The 12500-nt window shown below is 50.9% G+C and overlaps 1 protein-coding gene across 1 annotated transcript in view; it reads left to right on the top strand.

The window, feature by feature from the left end:
* The window catches only part of LOC311327999 (focal adhesion kinase 1-like), a 58067-nt gene that overhangs the window by 34022 nt on the left and 11545 nt on the right, over window positions 1-12500 (top strand). Inside the window, exons 15-17 of the mRNA XM_084461111.1 lie at window positions 1811-1927; window positions 2835-2936; window positions 9793-9852. Of these exons, the coding sequence (XP_084317237.1) occupies window positions 1811-1927; window positions 2835-2936; window positions 9793-9852 (279 nt within the window). The remainder of the gene's footprint in view (window positions 1-1810; window positions 1928-2834; window positions 2937-9792; window positions 9853-12500) is intronic.

Below are 12500 nucleotides of genomic sequence, written 5' to 3'. Positions count from 1 at the left end.
ACCGCAACACAACCACAACACAACCTCAACACAACCATTACCAGGTACGCCCTCAACACAACCACAACATGACCATTACTAGGTATGACCTCAACACAATCACAACACAACCACAACACGACCTCAACACAACCACAACACAACCATTACCAGGTAGGCCCTCAACACAACCATTACCAGGTACGACCTGAACACAACCACAACACGACCATTACCAGGTACGACCTCAACACAACCATTACCAGGTACGACTTCAACACAACCTCAACACAACCATTACAAGGTACGGCCTCAACGCAACCATTACCTGTTACGACCTCAACACAACCACAGCACAACCACAGCTCAACCATTAACAGATACGACCTCAACACAACCACAACACAACCACAGCTCAACCATTTTCCGGTACGACCTCAACACAACCATTACCGAGTCTGACCTCAATACAACCACAGCACAGCCATTTCCAGGTACGACCTCAGTACAATTACTGCAGTCACTGTCTTGATGTTTGTAGCTCCTACAGTAGAGAGACAAAGAGACAGACTGAGAGAGAGACAGAGAGAGAAATTAGGTGAGGGGGAAAGAGAGACAGAGAGAGAGATAGGGAGAGGGAGAAGGAGAGAGAGATAGGGAGAGGGAGAAGGAGAGAGAGACAGAGAGAGAGATAGGGAGAGGGAGAAGGAGAGAGAGATAGGGAGAGGGAGAAGGAGAGAGAGACAGAGAGAGGGAGAGGGAGAAGGAGAGAGAGACAGAGAGAGAGGCAGAGAGAGAGATTAGGAAAGGGGGAAAGAGAGAGAGAGAGAGAGAGAGAGATAGGGAGAGGGAGAAGGAGAGAGAGACAGAGAGAGAGACAGAGAGAGAGATAGGGAGAGGGAGAAGGAGAGAGAGACAGAGAGAGATAGGGAGAGGGAGAAGGAGAGAGAGAAAGGGGGGGGTGGGATTCTTCTCTCTAATCTGAGTTCTTCTCCAGCCTCCTCATAAAGCACAATGACAGCAGGCATTTCCTGTAGTGAGCTGGGAGCTGTGGTGCTCTGGAGCTAGGGGGCTGAGGCTAGGGGGCTGAGGCTAGGGGGCTGAGGCTAGGGGGCTGAGGCTAGGGGGGTGGAGCTAGGGGGGCTGGGGCTAGGGGGCTGAGGCTAGGGGGCTGGGGCTAGGGGGCTGGGGCTAGGGGGCTGGGGCTATGGTTGAGGCTGTGTCTGGAGCTGTTGGGATGAAGCTGGAGCTGGGGGTCTTGGGGTGGAGCTGGGGGTCTTGGGGTGGAGCTGGGGGTCTTGGGGTGGAGCTGGGGGTCTTGGGGTGGAGCTGGGGGTCTTGGGGTGGAGCTGGAAGTCTGGGGCTGGAGCTGGGGGTCTTGGGGTGGAGCTGGGGGTCTTGGGGTGGAGCTGGGGGTCTGGGGGTGGAGCTGGGGGTCTGGGGGTGGAGCTGGGGGTCTGGGGGTGGAGCTGGGGGTCTTGGGGTGGAGCTGGGGGTCTGGGGGTGGAGCTTTTCGGAGGTTTGTTGATTTAATATCATCCAATCATCCTCCAGCCAGGCAGCTCCGCCCCGCTCTGATCTCTCCTCGCCCCCAGACCACTTTCTCTGAAGGCAGAACTCTGGGTCTGATCGCAGCCCGAGCCAATCACAGAGCTGGCTGTCTGGGTCAGCCCCGCTGGTCCGATCCCAGACTGCCCTGTCAGCTCAGCTGGTAGCGCTTCACGTGTTCACAACACAACACCGTTGGTGTAGAATAGAATATCATCACCAAATAGAAGAGATGTTCTGTCCATCCATCCTCACCCCCACCCCCTTCTCTCTCTCCGTCCAGGTGTCTGGCTACCCCGGCCCCGGAGGGTACCCCCCCCAGGCCGGGGTCCTGGACCCCCACGACGCCTGGAACAACCACCGGCCCCAGGACGCCCCCCTGTGGTCGCCCAACATGGAGGTAGGACAGACTGACCACTCTGTTCCCTGGTCCAGACATGGACTAGAATACTAGACTGATATACAACACACACACACACACACACGCACGCACACACACACACACACACACACACAGGTACATATATACATATATATATCAGTCTGATATTCAAGTATATACACTCTATACATAATACTCTGTTCTAGACTTATATACTGTATATATCAGTCTAGTGTTCTATGGTAAATATACTTTTACACTCCAAAGTGCTTTACAGTGAAGGCCTCATTCACACACACACATTCACACACACACACACATTCACACACACATTCACACACCGATGACGGCAGCTGCCATTCAAGGTGCTCATCTGCTCATTGGGAGCAATTTGGGGTTCAGTGTCTTACCCATGTGGACAGGAGGAGCCGGGATTCGAACCGCCAACCCTACGATCATTGGACGATAACTGCGCTACCTTCTGAGACACAGCTGCCCTAAATACTACAGTAGTATACACACTCTAGAAGTAATAGATAGACTTGGTATTAGTCCTTCTAGAAGTACTAACAGGATGCTCCCTCTTAAGCAGCTATTGTATTTATATTTTGCTACTCTTGCACTTTGGCTTTAGCACTAGATTGTTCTCTTAGTCACATGTTTAGAAAGAAGATACACTTGAGTTCTGGTGAGTAGTAGCACACTGACTTCCTACGGTAAATGCAATTATTGTAAGTCGCTTTGGATAAAAGCCTCTGCTAATGTAATGTAATGTACTTGGTATTACTGGTGTTACTGAACATAGTGTAAGAGCCTATAAAGATGTTGACCCCTGACCCCTCCCAGGAGTGTGTCCTGCCCCTCCCCCTGATGGAGGATGTAAGACCCTGTAAAGATGTTGACCCCTGACCCCCCCCCCTCCCAGGAGTGTGTCCTGCCCCTCCCCCTGATGGAGGACCGGCTGATGATGCAGCAGCAGCAGATGGAGGAGGACCAGAGGTGGCTGGAGCAGGAGGAGAGCTTTCTGGTAACGTCTCTCTCTCTCTCTCTCTCTCTCTCTCTCTCTCTCTCTCTCTCTCTCTCACACACACACACATGCACACACACACACACACACACCGAACACACGTACATAGACATACATACACGCACACACACACACACACACGTACATAGACATACATACACACACACATGCATGCAAGCACTCATGCACACACATACAGTACATACACATACATGTACACGCACGCACGCACACACACACACACACACACACACACACACACATGCACACACACACACACACACACACACACACACACACACACACACACACATGTACATGCTCTCCAAACGTCTGTATGTGATTACCAGTATAATATATCTGTGTCTTAGTATCTGTGTGTGTGTGTGTGTGTGTGTGTGTGTGTGTGTGTGTGTGTGTGTGTGTGTGTGTGTGTTCTCTCTGGTGGTTTCTATGGTGACGGCCGTATATTGTCTCTCTCTGGATCAGGAGCAGGATGTTTCTCTCTTGGGAGCCAGGTGGAGGAGAGATGGAGGGATGGAGAAATAGAGGGAGAGAGGGGTATTAAGTGAGGGGTGAGGCTGGACATCTGTGTGGTTGGCATTAGTCACAGAGCCGAGTGTGTGTATCTAGCCAATCACAGAGCTGGGTGTGTATCTATCCAATCACAGAGCTGGGTGTGTATCTATCCAATCACAGAGCTGGGTGTGTATCTATCCAATCACAGAGCTGGGTGTGTATCTATCCAATCACAGAGCTGGGTGTGTATCTATCCAATCATAGAGCTGGGTGTGTAGCTAGCCAATCACAGAGCTGGGTGTGTGAAGCTATCCAATCACAGAGCTGGGTGTGTGTAGCTATCCAATCACAGAGCTGGGTGTGTATCTATCCAATCACAGAGCTGGGTGTGTATCTATCCAATCACAGAGCTGGGCGTGTATCTATCCAATCACAGAGCTGGGCGTGTAGCTAGCCAATCACAGAGATGGGCGTGTAGCTAGCCAATCACAGAGCTGGGTGTGTGTATCTAGCCAATTACAGACCTGAGTGTGTGTATGTAGCCAATCACAGAGCTGAGTTTGTATATGTAGCCAAAACTGAGTGTGTATATGTAGCCAATCACACGAGCTGGGTGTGTGTATGTAGCCAATCACACGAGCTGGGTGTGTGTATGTAGCCAATCACACGAGCTGGGTGTGTGTATGTAGCCAATCACACGAGCTGGGTGTGTGTATGTAGCCAATCACACGAGCTGGGTGTGTGTATGTAGCCAATCACACGAGCTGGGTGTGTGTATACTGTATGTAGCGAATCACACGAGCTGGGTGTGTGTATACTGTATGTAGCCAATCACACGAGCTGGGTGTGTGTATACTGTATGTAGCCAATCACACGAGCTGGGTGTGTGTATGTAACCAATCACACGAGCTGGGTGTGTGTATACTGTATGGCCAATCACAGAGGTGAGTGTCTCTGAGAGACAACCAGAGCAGCCTGTGACATCATCTGTTAATTTCTCTTCCTCAAGTTTCCTGTGGAAACTCCTGTGCAAGTGTGTGTGTGTGTGTGTGTGTGTGTGTGTGTGTGTGTTTAGAGAGAGACATTCCCATTATGGTTGGCTTGTGTCACGACCCGGCTCTAAGGCCGTGACAAAAATGGAGTCCACACGGTTGTTTCTCAAAAAGGTTAACATAATTTATTAAAGTGCCATGATATGACATTTGTACATCAGTCAATCAGTAGTGTAAAGCAAGTGAATGGATGAGTGGAAGCATTCTGTATGTGTGTGTATTTAACATGAGGTGCTCCAAAGAATAAGAATGTCCGCTGCCGGACAGGAAATGGGTCAGAGCCACAGTACAAAATGAGCTTGCTCTATTTGTAGGGTAAGGTACGGGCCAGGTGCACTTGGTTAGCCTAATGGGCTGGGTCCCGCCCACCTGCAAACAAGCAGGCAGCCAACCAAGTAGACGGCCAGCCCTACTGGGTCGTCACACCCCCCCCCATCAAGGAGGGGCCCCGCCCCCGGAACCTACAACCAAAACAAACAACAGAATAAAGCAGCACAAAACAAAACATGACCAACATCAATGGGACGAGGAACCAAGGTACCAGGAACCAAGGTGCACCCGAAACGCCACCACCCACCACCGGCCCGTCACCACGTCCCACACCCTGTGTCACACCACTCCCCCCAGCAACCTAGTACTAAGGGAAGCAATTTAAGGAGAAAGAGGAGAACACAAGAGTGAAACAAGGCAACCAGCCTAGGCAATGAACAGGGCTGTCTCACCAATCTTGATTACACTGTCTCATAACCTTCAGTCATCTCTGCAATACTACAGTGATACGCTGGCCTTCTGGAAAGCCTTTCATGCAGGGACCTCTGAAAGCACAGTTCACTGACCCAAACACACCACAAAGCTGCACAGACACAAACACTAGTCCGAGGACACTGATGAACACATCTTTGTTGACATCAACAATCTCCTCGGTCCTAGGAGCTAACAGCTAGCAGGACAGCGGTGGAACCATACCACCTGTCACAATGACCAGTTTAGGAGGGTGGAGCCATTCCACCTGTCACCATGACCAGTTTAGGAGAGTGGAGCCATTCCACCTGTCACCATGACCGGTTTAGGAGAGTGGAGCCATTCCACCTGTCACCATGACCAGTTTAGGAGAGTGGAGCCATTCCACCTGTCACCATGACCGGTTTAGGAGAGTGGAGCCATTCCACCTGTCACCATGACCAGTTTAGGAGAGTGGAGCCATTCCACCTGTCACCATGACCGGTTTAGGAGAGTGGAGCCATTCCACCTGTCACCATGACCGGTTTAGGAGAGTGGAGCCATTCCACCTGTCACCATGACCAGTTTAGGAGAGTGGAGCCATTCCACCTGTCACCATGACCGGTTTAGGAGAGTGGAGCCATTCCACCTGTCACCATGACCAGTTTAGGAGAGTGGAACCATACCACCTGTCACCATGACCAGTTTAGGAGAGTGGAGCCATTCCACCTGTCACCATGACCGGTTTAGGAGGGTGGAACCATTCTGTCACCATGACTAGTTTAGGAGGGTGGAACCGTTCCACCTACAAACAAACGTCTCACCAATCTTGCGCAAGTCAGCGACCCGCTCAAAAAGAGAAAAAAACGTCTCCGGATCCCGTTCGCTAAACTTAGGCAACAGCCGCAAGTTGCGCCATATATCGCCCCTTAGTAAAATTGCCCCTTAGTTAAACCGTCCAACCCCTCCTCAGAGGGATGCGTAATAAAGGCAGCTATGCACTGCCATCCCTCCCCCCAACGAAAAACGACCAGAAGAGGAGAGACGACCCGACCATCAACCAACCAACGGCACCCAAACAGACCGTCGCGCACACGGGCCAAATATGAACACGAACTCACGTGCCAGGAGGCGCAAACAGGGTCAAACAAACCCGAACAAGACCACACACACCCCTCTATCTAAACTGCCTCACTAGACCAGACTAAACTGCCAACCAGCTCAACCCTAGTCTTCATGTGGGTACAATGGCGGGTACTTATGCACTAAATACCAGCGGCCCGGAAAAGCGACCAAGAAATGGCAACCCCCCTAAAGCCCTAGCCGTGCTCCCGAGCAAAGCTCTAACCATGCTTACCACAGCACTAGCAGAAAAAAACAAACCGACGCCCCCTAAAGAGGAAGCGCCGCTGTACCTACACAGGGGAGTGTGCAATCAGACGAAATAAGCGCCACCTGACACTGATTCGCGCACCCACAGCAACACCAAAAATCCGGCCAATTAACAAGAACTAATGAAAAAAAATGCTTACCGCAAAACAACCGCGCGACTCCAATGAACAACCTGCAACCCGCACCACAATCAAGGTCCACGAGCCACCAATCAACGCTGCACCGCCGCCGGCATACAGGCACCCAACGAGCCCATTCACTAAACCAGTCGGCCTACGCAACGCAACAGCAAAAAAAAACGGCCGGACGAGCCCCCACTTTGTCACGACCCGGCTCTAAGGCCGTGACAAAAATGGAGTCCACACGGTTGTTTCTCATAAAGTTAACATAATTTATTAAAGTGCCATGATATGACATTTGTACATCAGTCAATCAGTAGTGTAAAGCAAGTGAATGGATGAGTGGAAGCATTCTGTATGTGTGTGTATTTAACATGAGGTGCTCCAAAGAATAAGAATGTCCGCTGCCGGACAGGAAATGGGTCAGAGCCACAGTTCAAGAGGAGCTTGCTCCATTTGTAGGGTAAGGTACGGGCCAGGTGCACTTGGTTAGCCTAATGGGCTGGGCCCCGCCCACCTGCAAACAAGCAGGCAGCCAACCAAGTAGACGGCCAGCCCTACTGGGTCGTCACACTTGTGTAGATCTGGTTGCCAGATATTGTGGTGAATGATGGAAACTCAGCGCCGGTCCACAGTTTTTCTCAGAATGCTGACGATGGTTCGGCAGATCTGGCAACCCGCCCCGGGTCACGGCGCTCTGCTCCTGCTTGAGGAGCGCGTGAGGAGCATCTCTGAGACCCTGCTTGAGGAGCACGTGAGGAGCATCTCTGCTCCTGCTTGAGGAGCGTGAGGAGCATCTCTGAGACCCTGCTTGAGGAGCGCGTGAGGAGCATCTCTGCTCCTGCTTGAGGAGCGTGAGGAGCATCTCTGAGAGCCTGCTTGAGGAGCGTGAGGAGCATCTCTGAGAGCCTGCTTGAGGAGCGTGAGGAGCATCTCTGAGAGCCTGCTTGAGGAGCGTGAGGAGCATCTCTGAGAGCCTGCTTGAGGAGCGTGAGGAGCATCTCTGAGACCCTGCTTGAGGAGCGTGGGCGGGGGGGCGTATTCTGGATCCTAGTTTTAAATCATCGGCTGCTGACGTCACGTCAACAAATAAGCTTCTCAGGGGGAGAGGAGGGAGGGAGGGGTAGAGGAGGGAGGGAGGGAGGGGAAGAGGAGGGGGGAGGGAGGGGAAGAGGAGGGAGGAGGGAGGGAGGGGTAGAGGAGGGAGGAGGGAGGGAGGGAGGGGTAGAGGAGGGAGGAGGGAGGGAGGGAGGGGTAGAGGAGGGAGGGAGGGAGGGAGGGGTAGAGGAGGGAGGAGGGAGGGAGGGGTAGAGGAGGGAGGAGGGAGGGAGGGAGGGGTAGAGGAAGGAGGAGGGAGAGGGAGAGGAGGGAGTGGAGGGGTAGAGGAGGGAGGGAGGGAGGGAGGGAGGGAGGGGTAGACGGAGGGAGGAGGGAGAGGGAGAGGAGGGAGTGGAGGGAGGAGGGAGAGAGAGAGGGAGAGGAAGGAGAGTGGAAAGAGGGGGGAGAGTTGAGGAAGAGAGCAGCCGAGGAGGAAGTGTGGTCAGCCAGAGGGGAGGAGAGGGAGAGAGAGAGAAAGAGGGAGGGAGGGGGAGAGCTGGAAGAGTCAGTCGGCTGTGGGAGCGTTCTCTCTCTCTCTCTCTCTCTCTCTCTCTCTCTCTCTCTCTCTCTCTCTCTCTCTCTCTCTGCGTGAGTCTCTTCAGAGCACTGAGACTGTCCCGCCTCACTCCTGGAAAACTGGAGCTCCTGAAATGGCTGAATGTCTCTAGGGCTCTACCTTTCTACCTTTCTCCCTCTGAGTCTCTCTCTCTCTCCCTCTCTCTGACTGTCTCTAGGGCTCTACCTTTCTTCCTCCGAGTCTCTCTCTCTCTCCCTCTCTCTCTCTCTATGGAGCCCGTGTCTTCCTCACCCAGCTCTCGCTCTCAGAGAAACAGACGCGCTCCCAGGATGCACCTCTTCAAGTCCTGCTTTGGAAAACCGGTACAGACGGCTGGGAGAGGGGGAGGAGGAGGAGGAGGAAGAGGAGGAGAGGGTGGGGGGGGAAGGAGGAGGAGAGGAGGAGGAGAGGAGGAGGAGGAGGGGGTAGCTTTGGTAATTGGAGTTGGAGACTGTGTGTCGTAAGGCCTGGTCGGTCTGTTTCTCTGCTGTGTGTGTGTGTGTGTGTGTGTGTGTGTGTGTGTGTGTGTGTGTGTGTGTGTGTGTGTGTGTGTGTGTGTGTGTGTGTGTGTGTGTGTGTGTGTGTGTGTGTGTGTGTGGAGAATGCAGCAGGCCGCGCTGGTATGCAGCTGGCGGATCTCCATGGTAACTCTGTTGTGGAGCGTTGTGGATGTAGAGAGAAGTGTTATTCCCAGGGCTGGACCACAGATGTGTGACAGATCTCTAGATATATATGGAATAGATACGTCAGGGTTCACAGGAGATGAGTACAGTAGATATAAGATGAGTACAGTAGACTAAGGTTGATATCAGATGAGTTGTATTGAGCATGGGTCTTGCTCTCTGCGTCCGTAGACGGACAGAATGGTCATCAACATGGAATAGATCTGCAGTGTGTGTGTGTGTGTGTGTGTGTGTGTGTGTGTGTGTGTGTTGTGTGTGTGTGTTTTGTGTGTGTGTCTGACAGAGTGCTTGTGTTTTCTGTTTTTCATGGAGTGTGTGTTCTGCATGTCTCTGACAGTATGTGTTCAGCATGTGTCTGACAGTGTGTGTGTGTGTGTCTGACAGTGTGTGTGTGTGTGTGTGTGTCTGACAGAGTGCTTGTGTTTTCTGTTTTTCATGGAGTGTGTGTGTGTGTTCAGCATGTGTCTGACAGTGTGTGTGTGTGTGTGTGTCTGACAGTGTGTGTGTGTGTGTGTGTGTGTCTGTCTGACAGTGTGTGTGTGTGTTCTGCATGTGTCTGACTGTGTGTGTGTGTGTGTGTGTGTGTGTGTGTGTGTGAGTGTGTGAGAGAGTGTGTGTGAGAGTGTGTGTGAGAGTGTGTGAGAGTGTGTGTGAGTGTGTGTGTGTGTGTGTGTGTGTGTGTGTGTCTAACGGAGTGCTCTGTGTTGTGGTCAGAAGCCAGAGTCCAGGAACTCCCGGGGCAGCATGGACGACAGCGCCGCCGCGCCTCCAGCACCGGTCAGTTTCCCATGATCCTCGGCTTGTTTACCTCACTAACCCCCAGGGACCAGCCCCTCCTCCTGACTGACCACACACACACACACACACACTCACACACACACACACACACACACACTCACACACACACACACACACACACACACACACACACACTCACACACACACACATGCACTCACTCACACACACACACACACACACACATGCACTCACTCACTCACACACCCACGTTTTAACTCAATATCTTTACAAAGTATGGGGGGTGGGAAGTGCCACGTTTAGCAGGCATGTTGTGAGTGTGTGTGTGTGCGTGTGTGCGTGTGTGCGTCTATAGACGCACACACGCACACACACACACACACACACTCACACGCACACCTTATCCTTGCAAAGACATAGTTAGGGAATCAGCCAATCAGATCGCTGGGATTTGCATATATCTTTAGCAAAGATAAGGTGTGCGTGTGAGTGTGTGTGTGTGTGTGTGTGCGTGAGTGCGTCTATGTGGAACTTAGTGCAAAATTAGACGCACACACACACACACAGACGCACACACACGTTCATTCATTTGTTCGTTTACTCCAGTGTGTGGAATGTGCCACGTTTCGTTAATTGCGTTGAGCGTGTGTGTGTGTGCGTGTGTGTGTGTGTGTGTGTGCTAAGCTAGTTAGCAAGATGGCTGCGCGTGACGTACTAACGTAATCGGCCGCGCTGCGTGCGACGTCATCTGCCACGTTTCGTTAATTGCGTTGAGCGTGTGTGTGTGTGTGTGTGTGTGTGTGCTAAGCTAGTTAGCAAGATGGCTGCGCGTGACGTACTGACGTAATCGGCCGCGCTGCGTGCGACGTCATTTGCGTGCGTTCCAGCTGGACACAACCCGTTATAGTATACCTCCATAATCCGTGTATTGTTCGTTCTTTGGTTTTTCTGTTTCAAAACGAAATTGGAAAAACAAAAAAACGAGTGAATTTTCGTTTTTCCGTTTTGGTTTTAAAACGAAAAAAAGAGAAAAACCAAACCGAGAAAAACCGAGATGATTTGGTTTGGTTTTTCAAAACGGAAAAACGAAAAATCAGAAAAACTAACGCTGTGTGGTTTGTTTTGGTTTGCGTTCGGTGTACGCTCGGCGCATATACCGGCTGCTGCCGAGTGGGCTTCATCTGCCTGTCATCCATGGACTGACTATGAAACGTGCCTAACCCCCGAGTCGCTCTGGCTCCTTCCGACCGTAACACATCTAGAAATCACCAGGGGGGTGGTTATTCTACCTACGGCTCTGGGAACAAAGGGTGCTGTTCCTAAATAAACTAGGTTGATGCAAACTTTTGGCTTCTTCTTCAGTCCATTTTGAGGCAGCATTCCAGGGTGCTGAACCGATCGACACATGCGTAGCCTACAGCATTCATAATTGGCTACATTGTTGATGGAAAATACTCTTTTACATTCTAAGTGCCTTATATATATTTCATATATTTTCATTTATGAATCACCAGTGACAGGCCTACTTGTGTTCCCCACAAAAGTGCCATTGCGCACGCAGCAGAATGTCTGACTCTGAAAACATCAACTGACGCAAATAATGTCCAATAAATAATGTCTTTAAATAATTAAGCTGTCGGACGGCGGTACACCTGGACCAAGGTAGACCTTGTAGTGCATATTTTTCGGTGTTGTCCCCACTGGACCCGCCCGCGAGATGGAACAGGTTTGACCATGATTATTCTGCAACCATCCCTTATTTGAATGGACATACAGTATAAGATACAGTAGTTCATCCCCATCAAATGTGTGCAACTACCCCCGGATCATTATATACAATAGTCTGCATTAACCAATAGCCCTAGCTGTGCGTAATTGGATGTGATTGCCATTTGGATAGCTGTTGGATAGTCTGTCATCACACACACGAGCATTGGTGCATTGGGTATCAGGCCACCACGGTTGACCATGTATTCATACTCTATCATATGGGCCATTTTTGTTGCCTATACATGTTGTTTGTTGTGCCATCTTGAATGTGTCCTTTGCTATTATTTCTAGCCTACCTGTCACATTGTCCCGTGCATCTGTGAGCTGTTGATATTTGGTGGGCATGGCTTCGACTCCTGCTCTCCATGCATATCTCAGTGTTTTCCCCATTATGTTTGTTGGGGTCACGGCATCATGTAATATTATTTCTTTTTTTTTTCCATTTAATTTATTTTCCGATTTTTTATCAGGGTTATTGGACATTATTTGCGTCAGTTGATGTTTTCAGAGTCAGACATTCTGCTGCGTGCGCAATGGCACTTTTGTGGGGAACACAAGTAGGCCTGTCACTGGTGATTCATAAATGAAAATATATGAAATATATATAAGGCACTTAGAATGTAAAAGAGTATTTTCCATCAACAATGTAGCCAATTATGAATGCTGTAGGCTACGCATGTGTCGATCGGTTCAGCACCCTGGAATGCTGCCTCAAAATGGACTGAAGAAGAAGCCAAAAGTTTGCATCAACCTAGTTTATTTAGGAACAGCACCCTTTGTTCCCAGAGCCGTAGGTAGAATAACCACCCCCCTGGTGATTTCTAGATGTGTTACGGTCGGAAGGAGCCAGAGCGACTCGGGGGTTAGGCACGTTTCATAGTCAGTCCATGGATGACAG

Source organism: Borostomias antarcticus (genome assembly GCF_949987555.1).
Source record: "Borostomias antarcticus genome assembly, chromosome: 36".
In the NCBI taxonomy this organism is placed as follows: domain Eukaryota; kingdom Metazoa; phylum Chordata; class Actinopteri; order Stomiiformes; family Stomiidae; genus Borostomias; species Borostomias antarcticus.
Note: the sequence above shows the minus strand (reverse complement) of the source record. Positions and strands in the feature narration are given on the sequence as shown.